The sequence below is a fragment of the Nematostella vectensis genome, chromosome 12 (genome assembly GCF_932526225.1).
Source record: "Nematostella vectensis chromosome 12, jaNemVect1.1, whole genome shotgun sequence".
Taxonomy (NCBI): Eukaryota; Metazoa; Cnidaria; class Anthozoa; order Actiniaria; family Edwardsiidae; genus Nematostella; species Nematostella vectensis.
The window spans coordinates 2,717,012-2,735,031 of record NC_064045.1 but is presented as its reverse complement, the minus strand read 5'-3'; the positions used below and the strand labels follow the sequence as shown (position 1 = coordinate 2,735,031).

At 45.6% G+C, this 18,020-nt stretch overlaps 1 protein-coding gene across 2 annotated transcripts in view; it reads left to right on the top strand.

The window, feature by feature from the left end:
- The window catches only part of LOC5502119 (fas-binding factor 1 homolog), a 48,658-nt gene that overhangs the window by 13,423 nt on the left and 17,215 nt on the right, over positions 1–18,020 (top strand). For both annotated transcript variants that reach the window (XM_048719747.1, XM_048719746.1), the window contains exons 5-17: positions 1,453–1,519; positions 2,145–2,195; positions 2,590–2,887; positions 5,795–5,962; positions 6,620–6,790; positions 8,394–8,588; positions 9,057–9,365; positions 9,801–9,974; positions 11,740–11,869; positions 11,999–12,719; positions 13,366–13,466; positions 14,006–14,285; positions 15,828–16,065. In XM_048719747.1, coding sequence (XP_048575704.1) covers positions 1,453–1,519; positions 2,145–2,195; positions 2,590–2,887; positions 5,795–5,962; positions 6,620–6,790; positions 8,394–8,588; positions 9,057–9,365; positions 9,801–9,974; positions 11,740–11,869; positions 11,999–12,719; positions 13,366–13,466; positions 14,006–14,285; positions 15,828–16,065 — 2,903 coding nt within the window. The remainder of the gene's footprint in view (positions 1–1,452; positions 1,520–2,144; positions 2,196–2,589; positions 2,888–5,794; positions 5,963–6,619; positions 6,791–8,393; positions 8,589–9,056; positions 9,366–9,800; positions 9,975–11,739; positions 11,870–11,998; positions 12,720–13,365; positions 13,467–14,005; positions 14,286–15,827; positions 16,066–18,020) is intronic.

Genomic DNA, 18,020 nt, shown 5'->3' with positions numbered 1-18,020 from the left:
GTGACCACTCATTGATGTTAAGTGACCGCTAAGTGATGTCAAGTGACCGCTCAGTGATGTCAAGTGACCGCTCAGTGATGTTAAGTGACCGCTCAGTGATGTTAAGTGACCCACCCTGTGATGTCAAGTGACCACTCAGTGATGTCAAGTGACCGCTCATTGATGTTAAGTGACCGCTCTGTGATGTTAAGTGACCGCTCAGTGATGTCAAGTGACCGCTCAGTGATGTCAAGTGACCGCTCAGTGATGTTAAGTGACCGCTCAGTGATGTCAAGTGACCGCTCAATGATGTTAAGTGACCGCTCAGTGATGTCAAGTGACCGCTCAGTGATGTTAAGTGACCGCTCAGTGATGTCAAGTGACTTCTCTGTGATGTTAAGTGACCGCTCAGTGATGTCAAGTGACCGCTCAGTGGTGTTAAGTGACCGCTCAGTGATGTTAAGTGACCGCTCAGTGATGTCAAGTGACCGCTCAGTGATGTCAAGTGACCGCTCAGTGATGTCAAGTGACCGCTCAGTGATGTCAAGTGACCGCTCAGTGATGTCAAGTGACCGCTCAGTGATGTCAAGTGACCGCTCAGTGATGTCAAGTGACCGCTCAGTGATGTCAAGTGACCGCTCAGTGATGTCAAGTGACCGCTCAGTGATGTCAAGTGACTTCTCTGTGATGTTAAGTGACCGCTCAGTGATGTTAAGTGACCGCTCATTGATGTTAAGTGACCGCTCTGTGATGTTAAGTGACCGCTCTGTGATGTCAAGTGACTTCTCTGTGATGTTAAGTGACCGCTCAGTGATGTTAAGTGACCCACCCTGTGATGTCAAGTGACCGCTCTGTGATGTCAAGTGACCGCTCAGTGATGTCAAGTGACCGCTCTGTGACTTATCCTGTGCAATATATTCCCCTGTATAATACATGGCTCGGGACACTGTAAAAATGACCTCCCTGTGAGTTGTCCCCTTTGTTCTGCAATAACACCCTTTATAATACATTGTGCTCACTATGTCGATTATGATTGGCTAAGAGCACACGCTTTATTTTAAGAATCACACAATCTGGGGTCTTGGCCTTCAGCCTCGCCTGATTCCACTTGTTTTGACATTTATTATTTCGGATATCACTAAACCTCATCCAATAATTGTTTTTTATATAACTTCTTTTTGTACTACAATATATTTGTCATAAAATTGTCTTGTCACCCTCTATATAGAGACCACACTGTGACTTGTCCTCCTTGTACTGCACTATCACTCTATACAACTTGACCTTGTAAAGCGACCACTGTGTGACTGTTCTTGTCCCTATTTAAACCATTACTTAATTAAATTTACTTTTTATACTGTGATGTCAACGTGTGTAAAACATGTCTTGCAAACCTTATATTATAACAGGACCGTTTCTGTGACTTGTTTTTATTGTAATATCCCACCGTATAACGTGACCCTTTCTTCCCAGTGCCACAGACGATGACTTCTACAGCAGTCTCGCTCAAATGGCCGGTACGGAGCTGGAGGAGGAAGAGGTTGGAAGCCTTCTTTCTGTGTTCTTTGTTCTTCAAAAGATGTCGATCAACCACGCTTTTGTTATTGTTTGCAATTGAAAAAACAGCGGTTCATCTGCAAGAAGACTTTAAAATAACCATCCACGAATAAAGTCTGATACTTTATTCATTATATTTGATAGAAAGTTTCTCAGTTACTCGCTTGAATTACCCGATGGACGGGAGCCGGAGCATGAAAATGGCGGCGTGATTTAATGAAGGCCACGTTACATGAGACATTTTGTTCTACAGCATTTAACTCAAGTTTTGTTGCGTTGTGAGTGGCGCGGTTCCCATTTTTAAACCAACCTAATAATGTTTTTGTGACTGGGACTCATCATTGTGTGAAACCGATATAATGCTGATCCATGGTCTTAATTTGTACCCCTCCCACCCCCTAATGTTTTATTTGGTCCTGGCTGGGACTCATCATTGTGTGAAACCGATATGATTCTGATCCATGGTCTCAATTTGTACCCCTCCCACCCCCTAATGTTTTATTTGGTCTTTGCTAGGACTCATCATTGTGTGATACCGATATAATGCTGATCCATGAACACTTTTTGTACCCCTCCCACCACCTAATGTTTTATTTGGTCTTTTCTAGGACTCGTCGCTAAGTGAGACCGATGCTCGTCAGATGGCTGACAGTCTTGCTGTGAGTATCTTTGCTTTTCTACTTTATCAACAGCTCCTTTATGTGTCTGTTTTGTGAAGAAGAGAGCATTCCGAGATTTCCAAGATTTTACATAGTTTTAGGGTATAACCTAATATGTTGAATACCTCCGTGATAAAATACAGGAATGACTATAGAGTTTAAATTGACAAGGAAAATGAGTGCCTTTTGGAGAATTCTAAATCAGTTTGAACATCTTTTTCAATAGCATACCACACATGTTTACTGAAATGTTTACATTTTAAAGACACCAAAACTATGGCTGCATACTTTAAAATATTGTAAGATTTTAACGCCGCAAGCTTTTATTGCCTATTTTTACTTCCCTCAACCTAAACGTATCTATTTTTTCCGTGACTATTTCATTCTTTGTCAGGGGATGGACGACTTGGATTCAGACTTGTTCGGCAGTTCTCTAAGATCAAATAAAACGCCCAGCAAAGCTACTTCTCCTAAACCGACCGCCCCTGCTACTAGACCGACCAGCACCTCTCCCAAACCGACCACCGCCTCCACTAAACCGACCAGCCCACCTTCACAAGCAGCCAGAACGCGGAACACTGCTGAAAAACCAGAAGAAAAACCGGCATCTTTTGGTGCGGCATCACCCAGACCAGCATCTAAACCGGGCCAGCCGGGGAAGAAGTTTAATATCAACAAGTTCAATTCCCTTGGTAAATATCATTATTAATCGCCTTGCCGTCTTAAAGGCCCATAAGCAACCAAGCCTACATCAGATCGAGGCTCTATGTTAATGCTGCGCAAAAATAGAAAGTCTACAAATTGTTTCAAACTTTTAAGAAACCCTTCCCTGCTAGCAGAGGCCTCTTTTCTCTGTATTTCGCTGGGCTGGAGTTCGCGAGGAAAAGATACCTCTGCCATGGGTCGAAACTGTTTCTGTTGCGCATGCGTGAGCGTTAATAAGCGACCGACGTGCCAAAACCCGTACCATCGCGCGAAAGCTGTCAATATGCTTTGCATGGGTTTAGTCGGAAATCATGAATCAAACTCCGGTTAGTTCTCCTTTTCGAAAAAAAAAAACAACTGTTCGATTTCAATCACCTAAAACGCCACTAAAAAGATTGAACAACAAACGCAGCAAAGACGAGTTTTGTCTTGTTTGTGGGATTAATTTCAAGACATCTGGGCAGGCGAGTTTCTTCGATGTAAATATCGCACAGTTGGATTCGAAGAAAATGTTACAAAACTTTTTGGTAAAATTAGATCAGCTATTCCCAGAAGAATATGCAAAACCTGTAAACGGAAGATTGACTCGTTTGTCAAAAGAGAGAAAATTCTGAATGAAGATAAGGCATTGAATGGCTTCTTTTTATAATTTGTCGCGTGATATTTCTACTGAGGACGCCGTTTCGAATGCGGGCTTATTATCCGGCAGCGGATATACGTTTCATGCATGCGCTAGTCATTGTGGGCTCAAATAGTGGCCAGTAATTAATGAACGGAGCATGCGCTCTGGATCTCGTCCACGATCGTGGACGGCGGTTTGATCAAACGAACTTGCGACCCATGGCAGAGGTATCTTTTCCTCGCGAACTCCAGCCCAGCGAAATACAGAGAAAAGAGACCTCTGCTAGCAGGGAAAAGAAACCCCTTCTATCGTTGTAAAAATCGCGTTAAAATCGTCGATATGCGGCTCAAAGTTTTTTTTTAAGATTTATCTATATGCTGGCGTTTATGCGATGTCATATGAAGGCGGTTTTACCACCTCGAGCCGAAGGCCGAAGGTCACGGGGAATGGAAGTATGTAAAAAGGTTCGTGAAACTTGTATTAAACATTCACTAACGTCCAAGAACAATACAGAATTCCTTTTGCATTTTATGAGTATATTTAAAACAAGAACAATCTCCGCTTTAGTCCTTCGCTTTTTGCCTTCGTGTCGATGCCAGTATCTTGCCTATAGGGAATCTTGCACGCATTGCGTGATAACAATCACAACGACTTCAAAGGAATTTGGGTTTAGTTTTCCTTAAGTCAAAGTTTTCCAGACTCTAGCCACTCATTCACATATAGAGGGAATGAAAATAGCAGGTTGGATTTAAAGGTGAGCCTATATGCAACCCTGAAAATGCAAGAGGAACAAACAAAATATATAAGTTTTGCCGTGAGTCGAATTTGCAAATCATAGTAATGACATATATACTTCCTATGTGTTCGGCATATATTCTCCTCGACTTCTCGCTTCATGGTTATTAACCTAGAGTTTTAATTACAGGTTATAGTACTTGTCAGTTATAAAAAATGAATAGTTTCGAGTTTGGGTGATCGCGTGGAATAAACGAACATCTTTCCCGATGACATCAATCACTATTTGTCAATGATCCTTATCTTGAAGCACGCATTGCTTGGTCGTTTCTTCGTTACGTTATGTTCTTGTCTTCCTAAATACTGTGGAAATACTGGCTGAAAAGCTTTCTTCACCGGCGAAAATAAGATAAAGCACACACCTCGAGTGTCGGTAGTGAATAATTATGCATATTATAGTCCTCCAATCAAATCGCTCGCAAGACAATGGCGCTATTTCAAAACAACAACAATCGCTTTGGTTGCCAATGGGGTTTTTTTTGCCAATGGGGCTTTAAGATTCTCTATACCGGCGCTTTCCTTTTGAATACTTTAATCAGCTAAGGTTACCATGGTTACAGTAGGATAGGGAGTTTTAGGATATCGATATTGAAACGCCCATATCAGTTGTGAGTTCCATCCATTCCATCCATTCCTTCATTCTAAAGTTCTGCTGTGGAAATTTGCTGTGCAAGGTTCCGTAATAACAGATGATCTACTTGGCAATAAGTGTGCTTATAAACTGACACATTAGGGCTGGAGCAGACAAAAGACACCACCCATCCCCCTCCCACCAAAATACACCACCCACCCCCCTTCCACCAAAAGACTCCACCCACCCCCCTCCCACCAAAAGACACCACCCACCCCCCTTCCACCAAAAGACACCACCCATCCCTCTCCCACCAAAATACACCACCCACCCCTCTCCCACCAAAAGACACCACCCACCCCTCTCCCACCAAAAGACACCACCCACCCCCCTCCCACCAAAAGACACCACCCACCCCCTCCCACCAAAAGACACCACCCATCCCCCTCCCACCAAAAGACACCACCCACCCCCCTCCCACCAAAAGACACCACCCACCCCCCTTCCACCAAAAGACACCACCCATCCCTCTCCCACCAAAATACACCACCCACCCCTCTCCCACCAAAAGACACCACCCACCCCTCTCCCACCAAAAGACACCACCCACCCCCCTCCAACCAAAAGACACCACCCACCCCCTCCCACCAAAAGACACCACCCATCCCCCTCCCACCAAAAGACACCACCCACCCCCCTCCCACCAAAAGACACCACCCACCCCCCTTCCACCAAAAGACACCACCCATCCCTCTCCCACCAAAAGACACCACCCACCCCCTCCCACCAAAAGACACCACCCACCCCTCCCACCAATAGACACTGACCCCTTAATGACCAATCGCCACACCCCGCATTAATGCATTCAGGCTTTCATTGCTGGCATTTTTGTATATTTGTCTCCAGATTTCGACGAGGACGACCCCTTGGCTGGCCTTCTCTCTGACGATGAAGACGCTCCTGTGAAACCAAAGCCAAAAAAAGCTGCGCAGAAAAAAGCGGTTAGGCCTGATCCTGAACCTGTCAAACAGGAAATGGAACCTGCGAAACCAGATCCACTTCCAAAACAAACAGGTATGAATGATCGTGATTTGGACTTTTTATTCTAGTAGATGTTGACTTGCAAATATTGCGTTTGTCTTTTTTTATTAAATGACAATCGCGTTTGTAGTACGTTGGAACCCCGTTTGTAGTTCCTTCTGATTTTAAGGTTAACAAATTAAAACTGATTGTGCAAAAAAGGAGGGAATGAACTGTCGCTTTTAAACATATAGAAGCCCGATTCTTTGAGGCCTCACTTGGAGTTTGTTGTTGTACAGTGTCCAGCTTTTTTTATAGGGGGGGGGGGGGGGCTGATGGGGGAAGGAAATATATATAGGAATGAAATTTGTATATGCTGGAAGGCAATGACAATACAATAGCTTTAAGAGTCTGAGTCAGAGTAAAATACCACTTTTTGGTGTATTTATTCTTCTGGTTCACAAACACGACTATTTGGGCTTTTTGTATTTACTCCAGTAAATACAAAAAGCAATGAAATATGGAAAAAATGTGTTGTGAAAAAAATATTAGGGGAGAAATATCCTTGGAGAGCATCTTGACTGTGCTTTTGAAATCTAGATTGACAAAAACCAAAACAACAATGTCACGCAAATCGGACCCACAAACAATAGTGTCACGCAAGCTTGACTCACTGAGATTAAAGAAAAAAAACTTGTGTCTTCCTCCTAGGTGCAAAGAGTGCTGCTAAGCCCAAGGAGGATATCAACTTTGACTCGGATGGGGACCTACCGGGACTAGACGGGACCCCGCGGGAATCCGCTTCCCCACCCCCCAAGGGCAGAGGTCGCCAGGCCAAACCTGAGCCTGATCTGTTCGGCGACGATGACGATGGGTTACTTGGTAAGTAAAACCTTGGTGGCGCTGTTGCATACTAGACATACTAGGTGAACGGATGGTGGGGGAATTTATATGCTGAACGAGATTCATCCATGTTGATAGCATAGCACGTGGCGATCAAGTGTACATGGGCTAATTATTATTGTAAAGCATATACAACCACACACTTCTTGTGTAATGTCGGCCATAAGGGAGCACGAGGTGCTGAGAATACTCGCAGATTACGCGCAGAAGCCAAAAGACAGCACAGAAAATCGTACGCTCAGCAAACGGACATCTACCAAGCCCACCAATGGCAATGCAACATCTGCAACAAAGTCTTAAAGCCCGCATAGGACTAATCGGCCACGGAAGGAGCCACAATACATAATTTTGGGTGCTTGGTCATCGTCGACTCACCGACGGACAACCATCACCTCATGTATGACTTGTATGACTCTGTATGACTTGTAAGAGCATGTCCAACACACCCCACTGTGTATGTCTTGTGACTGCGTAAGAGCATGTCCAACACACACCCCACTGTGTATGTCTTGTGACTGCGTAAGAACATGTCCAACACACACCCCACTGTGTATGTCTTGTGACTGCGTAAGAGCATGTCCAACACACACCCCACTGTGTATGTCTTGTGACTGCGTAAGAGCATGTCACACATAACACACACCCCACTGTGTATGTCTTGTGACTGCGTAAGAGCATGTCCAACACACACCCCACTGTGTATGTCTTGTGACTGCGTAAGAGCATGTCACACATAACACACACCCCACTGTGTATGTCTTGTGACTGCGTAAGAGCATGTCCAACACACACCCCACTGTGTATGTCTTGTGACTGCGTAAGAGCATGTCCAACACACACCCCACTGTGTATGTCTTGTGACTGCGTAAGAGCATGTCCAACACACACCCCACTGTGTATGTCTTGTGACTGTGTAAGAGCATGTCCAACACACACCCCACTGTGTATGTCTTGTGACTGCGTAAGAGCATGTCCAACACACACCCCACTGTGTATGTCTTGTGACTGCGTAAGAGCATGTCCAACACACACCCCACTGTGTATGTCTTGTGACTGCGTAAGAGCATGTCCAACACACAGCCCACTGTGTATGTCTTGTGACTGCGTAAGAGCATGTCCAACACACACCCCACTGTGTATGTCTTGTGACTGCGTAAGAGCATGTCACACATAACACACACCCCACTGTGTATGTCTTGTGACTGCGTAAGAGCATGTCCAACACACACCCCACTGTGTATGTCTTGTGACTGCGTAAGAGCATGTCCAACACACACCCCACTGTGTATGTCTTGTGACTGCGTAAGAGCATGTCCAACACACACCCCACTGTGTATGTCTTGTGACTGCGTAAGAGCATGTCCAACACACACCCCACTGTGTATGTCTTGTGACTGCGTAAGAGCATGTCCAACACACACCCCACTATGTATGTCTTGTGACTGCGTAAGAGCATGTCCAACACACACCCCACTGTGTATGTCTTGTGACTGCGTAAGAGCATGTCCAACACACACCCCACTGTGTATGTCTTGTGACTGCGTAAGAGCATGTCACACATAACACACACCCTATTGTATAGGTCTTGATGAAGACAAGCCCGGGGTTAAGCGCGCTGCCGCTGCTGAAGTGAAAGACTCGCCTTCCGATCGCTTCAGCGCCTTGCTTGGAGGGAAGAAAGAGGAGCAGAAGAAAGCCCCGCCCCAGTCCTTGGATGAATTCATGGCTAACATCAGCACTAAGCGGCCCGACGCCAAACCGCCTGCTGCTAAGAAGGGTGGGTTTGCTTACGATTTGGGAAGGGTACTGGGTAGGTTTTATAACGGACTAAAGAGACTAATACCATTTTGAATCATTCAAACGATCCGTTTCCATCGACCAATTCAAGCAAGTTATTGATATACTTTTTTTTATATTGTTAATCAAGGATTAGATTTCAATCGTGAATGGTTATTTTGAAGTTTCCTTACAATTAGACCGCATTAAAATGTAAATGATAACAAAGATATTATCGAAAATAAAAATGACCACATAAATTTGTTTTACTGGTAATTTTCTTCCATATCAAGAAGAACTTGTTTACCCATGACTCTATTAAGGCTTCTCTTAAAGGCGATCTAAATCTTTTCTTGATTCTTCATTCGCCTTGCTACTTTTACTTGCAAGAAATTTTATTCCGAGAACCCCATCCCCCACCCCCCTGTGTGTATTTTTCTGTGACAATTCTCGACCCATTCCCCTCCAGCTACAAGCCCAACCTCTGAGGAGTCCTTCCAATTCGGCGGCTACATGCCTTCGGCCGCTTCCACACCTGGACGAGCCCGGACAGGCATTTCAAGACCGGACACAGCACCCGGGTCTGGCCGCCGCTCCGTCCGGTTTGCGGATGATCTTGGGCTGGATGATGACATCTTGGGGAGCAGCCGCCCCAGGACCGCGCCCAGTAATCGGGGTCGTGCGGTGTCTAGCAGGGGAGCGGACGAGCCCGAGACCGAGAGGGGTGGCTCGTTCTTGGATGAGGTAGCCTCCCCACGGCGCGACACAGCAAGCCCAGGTTGGGAATATCCTAATGATTAATGATATCAAGGGATCTTAATAGGAGATACGGTTAGCAAGGACGTAGACTGCATCGCGTGTTTCCTATGCACGTAGTATGTTTGTGGGGAGCTATCTTGTTTCATACAAAGACCATTATTAAAGCGGCAATATCGCCAATTTACTTCCGGAGGGTCGACGGAAACCGCAAACGGAAAGAGACAAAAGAATCTATAAGAACCCGCGCTATTTAACATGGCCTCCGCTCTAGATTTTCAGTCACAACCTCAAAGAAACTTCCAATAGACACAATGATTTCAATATTTTGAAATACTTTTCCCGTTTTCCGTTAAAAATCATCGGAGATTGTTACGTAATCGACCGGAAGTAGACTGGTGACCGGGCGCTTTAGTGCGAGGTATTGGTCTGAACGCTTCATTGATTTTGTCACCAGAAGGCAAGCCTGGCGGGGGGGCAGGCGCTGATTGGCTAGGTCTGGGTACTGAGGATCCAGGCCTGGAGCTACCTCTTTCACTGCCCAAGCGAACTCCGGAACAGGCTAAACCGGTATCGCAGTCTAAACCTACTAAACCTGTTTCACCAGCTGCTACGGAACCGACTTCAGGAGGTAGACTGAACAAACTACATTATTGCCTGAAATTATTTGACAAATTATTTATTTTTCAAATTTGCGCTCAAGGCTCCAGGTTTTGATTTTCTTGTGAAGGGCTGTTAACAATGATAGTTGCGTGATCATCAATGATTATACGCTCATATTAATGGACCCTGTCCCCACGTATCCGTTTTTGAAAATATCTGCGTCCACACGAGACGGCCCGCACCCACCGTAACGCAGAAACGGTACGAAATTTATAAGCTATAGAGCGCATGCGTCGGTGTGAATCACGTTATCACGTCGTTTTAATAAAGCTTCGTTTTCGCGCGTCCACACGGCACCGAAAGTATTTTGTTTTCGAATTGTTCCGTTTTCGGCATCGTTATCGATATCCTTATCCGTATAAATACAGTTCCTTTACATCGCCCGCTTAAAGTCATCATCCTTTTCGGAAAGCTCCGTTTTCTTATACGTGGGGACATGTACAGGACCCGAAATGATCCCAGGACCCGGAACGATCACAGGACCCGGAACGATCACAGGACCCAAAATGATCCCCAAAAGTACCCCAACTGATCCCGGGACCCGAAACGATACCAAGGGGTCCCCGAAATCAACCCCAAGGAATTGCGGTAATGGACAAAGGGAAAGCAGAAGAAATACTTACAATTCGTAAAGCATAATTAAGAGTTTACAGCGACTCAATTTCCAAATAACTTGACTGAAAAACCTAAATTCCAATACAATACTTCTATTTATTACATTGCCCCGGCGGTAAACCCATAAACAGAGTCCAAAACAAGTACACAACTTTTAATTGATACTGAAAGGAATACAACATAAACATAGCACAGCCAAAGCACAGCCTCGCTCAGAACAACCAACCTTCCATCACACTCTAAACATTTGCAGTTCCGACACATGACTCTGACACTATATATCTCGTTTCTGGTAAATATCTCCCCTAAAAATCTATATTCATTTGACAACCAAACGTGTATTTCACCACGAAATCCTTGTTGCCATGAGCGAAGATTAACCGACACATTTTAGACAGCCGGTTTGGCCGAGAAAATGGAATGACAAAAGCACACTGAGTATATGCACTCAAACAACCCTTTAACTACAGTTGCAAAATATTAACAGATGTGGCTTTTGTTGAAAGCAATATTTATGTGAGTTTTGAATTTCCTCATGTGGTCGTGCGTACACCCCGGCACGATCTCATAATAGGTGTTTCATTCACCGAATACAAACAAACATGCAAACAAATATCCATGAATAACCTTAACACATTTCGCTTCCTACGGAAAGCAGCATGTCTTATTTGTGGAGACTTTTTAATGGCTTGTTATGTATAAATAATTTATTCACGCCTGGTTCTTCAAATTTCTATGACGGAAATTGTTATTGACCCCAATTTCTGACTCAACCACTGTATTTCCAGCGCAGTCGTATATTAAAATTTTAATACTATGGTTTTAGTTAATGTCAATATCCTGATAGTAACACAAATAACGCTAAAATGTTTCATATGAAAACTGAAAGCCAATCCTTCTACATTCCTTTTGTTTGTCCATTACTATAATTCCTTCGGGGACTCCTGGGGATCGTTTCGGGCCCCGGGATCAGTTGGGGAACTTTTGGGGATCGTTTCGGGTCCTGGTATCATTTCGGGTCCTGTACAGACACGATCTTAGTCACATTGTGTCCAAAAACCTACAACAAATGTCTGTCACGTGATATATGTTACCATGACCACGCCACGTGTTTGCAGGGAGCAAATCCCCGGATGAGACCCCGACCAGAATACGAAGGCGAAGCAGCAAGGAGAGCGACGACTTCCTCAAAATGTTAGGCATCACTCCTGATGAAACGGACAAACCACAGGCAGCCCAAGGCTCAAGGTAACTTTAATTATTGTCCCTATTGTCATTTGTGATTATCCGTCTACGTAGAGCTTTTCGTCACGTGTTCATGAACGCTTCATGTCGATCATCTCATTCTTGGCTAACAGCACCGCCCATGATTCACAGGTTGCCATGGGAAACGAGCGGGCGGAGGGGCAGGCGATGGCAGGAGCAATCCAGTACTGAGGGGGACTCCCTGGATTCATCATCCACCCAACACCCGAAGCAAACGGCGGCTACTCAGCAGAAAATACCGAATATGGACAAACCGACATATCAACCAGACACGCCCCATAGTACCCTAGCAACGGCAACGCCTGCAAGCCAAACCAATGAAACTAGATCACCATGGAAGCAAGACACACTGGCAACAGACACGCCTTCAAGCAATACCTTGACAACCAGAATACAGCCAGGGAACCAAGCCTTGATGAATCAACAACCACAGGGATCCCAAACAAGACACAATGATCAGCCCCCCGTTCATACCCAGGCTTTACCTGCAGGTCAGCCACAGGCAACCCAACAACAAGAGCAGATTCAGAGTGCACCCGAGACACCCGCACCACAGGGCGCCCACCAGGTATTATCACCAGGCCCTAGCATCCATCTTCCTGGTACCTCGGCAATACCACAGGGTAACCAACAGACGCAACCCCATGACCCGCGTTTCAACCTTGCGCCTGGTGCCATGGTAACGCAAGGACATTTTAGCCCAGGCTACTACCCAGTGCAGAGCACCCCAGCCCCTGCACCACAGGCAACCCAGCTTCAAAGCTTCAGCAATGTATCGACAGGGTTTGCACCACAGGGAGTCCAATCTGATTATGGACAGTTACAAAACAAGGTAATGGTCTTTTTTAGTTCAGAGAGGATACTAAATATGACGATAAAGATGGAAAAAAGTGTTGGCAGTAATAATTATATAGTATTTTTGGTGTTGTTATTTTAGATAGTGATGATGATGGTTTTGATTATCATATTGATGATGGCAATTATGGTGGCAAAGGTTGTTGACGATGATGATAATGATAATGATGGCGTTGATGGTAACGATGATGGTGTTGATGATGATAGTGATGATGATGGTTGTGGTTGTGGTGATGATGATGATGATGGTTGCGATGGTGATGATGGTTGCGATGGTGATGATGGTTGCGATGGTGATGATGGTTGCGATGGTGATGATGGTTGCGATGGTGATGATGGTTGCGATGGTGATGATGGTTGCGATGGTGATGATGGTTGCGATGGTGATGATGGTTGCGATGATGATGATGGTTGCGATGGTGATGATGGTTGCGATGGTGATGATGGTTGCGATGGTGATGATGGTTGCGATGGTGATGATGGTTGCGATGGTGATGATGGTTGCGATGGTGATGATGGTTGCGATGGTGATGATGGTTGTGATGGTGATGATGGTTGCGATGGTGATGATGGTTGTGATGGTGATGATGGTTGCGATGGTGATGCTGTTGACATTCCTTTAGTTACATCATCTCCAGATGGAGAGGGACCACTTGCAGGCGACCTTGGAGTCACTCAAGCAGAGGCACCAATCAGAGCTTGAGAGCATACAAACCTCTCACAAGTACGTCACACAAGCACTGATAGAATGCACTAGTAGTTCAACATTTTAACCTTCTCTCTCTTATGCAAAAAGACTGGTATTCATTACGTAAGAGAGACTTTTCTTATGAGAGACAAGTTATTATCTAATAGTTATTATCATTATTAACAAGAAGGGGTTGTACCTGGCGCTGCACGGTTATTTATGACTTTTTTTTACGATCCCTGCGCCACCAAAAAAATGTTAGCTTGCCCTTTTTTAGAATCGAAGCAAACATAGAAGAAAAGTTTTAGAGATCAACAAAAGCTTGGCTTCTTTCTAAAGAGGACCAATGACGCCGCCAAGTCACATTTCCATCGGCTAATTTAAGCTTTAGTCTGAAATAATTTCACTCAAACATTAATTTAAGATATCAGATTGTCAGAGTAGCAGAAGTTCTTGAAAATAGATCGTTGTATTTTGGAATGTTAGTGGTTTATAGACATTCCTAAAGATACCATTAGGACAAGCTCTATTCTCAGGTCAGCGTAGGCCTACGTCTAATGTGCTATCACATCCAGGGCCCACGTGAAGACAATCGAGGAGTCGTACGAGCGACGTGAGGCGCGCATCAAGGAAGAATCCGACCTCCAGATCAACTACTACACGGAGCGCCTGCGGTCAATGGAACAAGAGCTAGCGGACAATCAATCTGCACATGCACGCAAACTCCAGCTTCTGGAGTCTCAGTGGACTGGGGAGAGCGAGAGGCTGAGAGATCTTCACCGGAAGTCGTTGGAAGATGCACGCACAGAGCATGCTCAGGAGATCGCACACCTGAAGAGACTGAAAGACGAGGAGGTGAGTTGCAAACTGCAAATTGAAACTTTTTATTAGAAACCCCTGTATAGTCACAAGCTTGATCGTAGGTGCTAAAGTTTTCGGTTGAAGGCGGGTATTCGTACCAAAGCACCTGGGGTGGGTGGGTGGTGGTGGTGGTGGGGGGGGTGGGTGTTAGGTGGATAGATAATCTGGAAGGGAGGAAAATGTGGAACATATATGATGGCGTAGAATGGCAAGAATGGGGATGACAAAAACAAGTATATAGAGTTACAAAATGGAAAGGTGGGATATTTCTTAGAGCTCTTCGAAATGTAAAGCAACCTTACGTGTATTCTAGCACAAGGTTTATCATCAGGAGGTAAGACCAGGTACTAGTCAAATGCGAAGGGGAGAAATAAAACTGGGAGCCGAGTGATGCTAGGGGGTGGGAGGAAAGATGGAGAAGGTCTAGTGAGAAAGGAGTTCGCATTTGAGACGTGTTTCAAAGTGATTGAGTGGCTAGCCAATTCACCTTACCCCTACACGTCTACGTAAGGTTGCTTGGGGAAGGAGGGGGGGACGGTGTTGTGGTATGTGGACACAGACCTTTGACTAGGTACATTTTTCTTTTGCTTTCTTTTTCTTCTTCTCCTTCTTCTTCTTTCTTCTTCTTCTTCTTCTTCTTCTTCTTTATCTTCTTCTTCTTCTTCTTCTTCTTCTTCTTCTTCTTCTTCTTCTTCTTCTTCTTCTTCTTCTTCTTCTTCTTCTTCTTCTTCTTCTTCTTCTTCTTCTTCTTCTTCTTCTTCTTCTTCTTCTTCTTCTTCTTCTTCTTCTTCTTTACTTTTATAATTTCTTCTTTTTTTATTTGTTTCTTGTTTTTTTTTTGCTTGATTTCTCGCTTTGACTGTAAATGTCTGTCTAGTTTTCGGTTGAAGGCCAATCACGCCGCCATTTTATGCTCCCGCTCAATGGCGAGTCACACGAAGCATCCATCCCCATCGGGTAATTCAAGCAAGTGACTTAGAAACATTCAATCAAACATCATTGATAAAGCATCGGATTTCAATCGTGGATCGTTATCTAGAAGTTTCCTTGCAAATAAACGTTTGTATTTTCAATTAAAAATATTACTAAGGAGTGGTTGATCGACATTCTTTAACTTGCTAGTTGTAGATACGCCGGCGTATGTAGGCATTCCTCACGACATGCTTACAAACTTGGAGTGTGACGTAACCTCTTTCTAGGGAAGGAGAAGGGTTTTTTATTCAGTGCGCCACTGATTTACCCATGCCATACCCTAAAGATCCAGATAAAGAATCCAAAGTGACTCTATGAACAATAGCTTTAACTATCTTAGCTGGAATTAATGTAAGTTTGGGGTTAGTCCATCGCCTAAAATATCAGTTTATTTCCGGTCAATTACGTAACTATAAAATTATAACAGCAGTGTGTCTATTGGAAGTTTCTGTCGGTTGAGGTTGCCTATTTAAGCTCGAAGCTAGTCCATCGCCTAAAATATTGGATCATATGGTAAAAAGAGTTGAGTGGTTAATTATACAACTGAGCCGTTGTTTTCTCTAGGTGGCAGTGGCAACAAGCGCGCATGCGCACACGAGGTCACTCCAGTCCTTGATGGAGCGAGTGATGAGCTCGACCCGTGACGTCAGCGACATGCGTCAGCAGCTGGAGACGACGCACAAGTCAGGCATGGAGGAGAGGGAGACGGTGGCGCGGGCCCGGGACGAGTATCTCGCCCAGCTACACGATAGGCTGGTGCGCCAGCAGGCGGAGACGGAGGAGGAGCGAACACGGCTGCAAGGTGAGGTTACAAGGAGTTCAAACTGTAAAAAAAAGGTGTTTGCTTGATTTTTTTCTCAGAGGTTCCTTGTTTGATATAAAACAAATTAAGCTTTGGTACTTTCTGGTAGATGATCCGTTCTTGAAATATGATTAATCAAAGTTGCCAAAAATAGTGAAACGTATTCAGTAATTGTTGTCAGAATTGGGCAATTTCAGACAAATCACGAGTCGTACAATTTTCAACACGTCTACCAAGATAGAAGCCATTAGACGAGTCCCGATACTGGACAGGTGGTGATGCAGGGGATAGAAGCCATGTGACGAGTCCCGATAATGGACAGGTGGTGAGGCAGGAGATAGAAGCCATGTGACGAGTCCCTATACTGGACAGGTGGTGAGGCAGGAGATAGAAGCCATGTGACGAGTCCCGATACTGGACAGGTGGTGAAGCAGGAGATAGAAGCCATGTGACGAGTCCCGATACTGGACAGGTGGTGAGGCAGGAGATAGAAGCCATGTGACGTGTCCCGATACTGGACAGGTGGTGAGGCAGGGGATAGAAGCCATGTGACGAGTCCCGATACTGGACAGTTGGTGAAGCAGGAGATAGAAGCCATGTCACGAGTCCCGATACTAGACAGGTGGTGAGGCAGGAGATAGAAGCCATGTGACGAGTCCCGATACTGGACAGGTGGTGATGCAGGGGATAGAAGCCATGTGACGAGTCCCTATATTGGACAGGTGGAGAGGCAGGAGATAGAAGCCATGTGACGAGTCCCTATACTGGACAGGTGGTGAGGCAGGAGATAGAAGCCATGTGACGAGTCCCGATACTGGACAGGTGGTGAGGCAAAAGATAGAAGCCATGTGACGAGTCCCTATATTGGACAGGTGGTGAGGCAGGGGATAGAAGCCATGTGACGAGTCCCTATACTGGACAGGTGGTGAGGCAGGAGATAGAAGCCATGTGACGAGTCCCGATACTGGACAGGTGGTGAGGCAGGGGATAGAAGCCATGTGACGGGTCCCGATACTGGACAGGTGGTGAGGCAGGAGATAGAAGCCATGTGACGGGTCCCTATATTGGACAGGTGGAGAGGCAGGAGATAGAAGCCATGTGACGAGTCCCTATACTGGACAGGTGGTGAGGCAGGAGATAGAAGCCATGTGACGAGTCCCGATACTGGACAGGTGGTGAGGCAAAAGATAGAAGCCATGTGATGAGTCCCGATACTGGACAGGTGGAGAGGCAGAAGATAGAAGCCATGTGATGAGTCCCGATACTGGACAGGTGGTGAGGCAGGAGATAGAAGCCATGTGACGAGTCCCGATACTGGACAGGTGGAGAGGCAGGAGATAGAAGCCATGTGACGAGTCCCTATACTGGACAGGTGGTGAAGCAGAAGATAGAAGCCATGTGACGAGTCCCGATACTGGACAGGTGGTGAGGCAGGGGATAGAAGCCATGTGACGAGTCCCGATACTGGACAGGTGGAGTGGCAGGAGATAGAAGCCATGTGACGAGTCCCTATACTGGACAGGTGGTGAAGCAGGAGATAGAAGCCATGTGACGAGTCCCTATACTGGACAGGTGGTGAGGCAGGGGATAGAAGCCATGTGACGAGTCCCGATACTGGACAGGTGGTGAGGCAGGAGATAGAAGCCATGTGACGAGTCCCGATACTGGACAGGTGGTGAGGCAGGGGATAGAAGCCATGTGACGAGTCCCGATACTGGACAGGTGGTGAGGCAGGGTATAGAAGCCATGTGACGAGTCCCGATACTGGACAGGTGGTGAGGCAGGGGATAGAAGCCATGTGACGAGTCCCGATACTGGACAGGTGGTGAGGCAGGGGATAGAAGCCATGTGACGAGTCCCGATACTGGACAGGTGGTGAGGCAGGGGATAGAAGCCATGTGACGAGTCCCGATACTGGACAGGTGGTGAGGCAGGAGATAGAAGCCATGTGACGA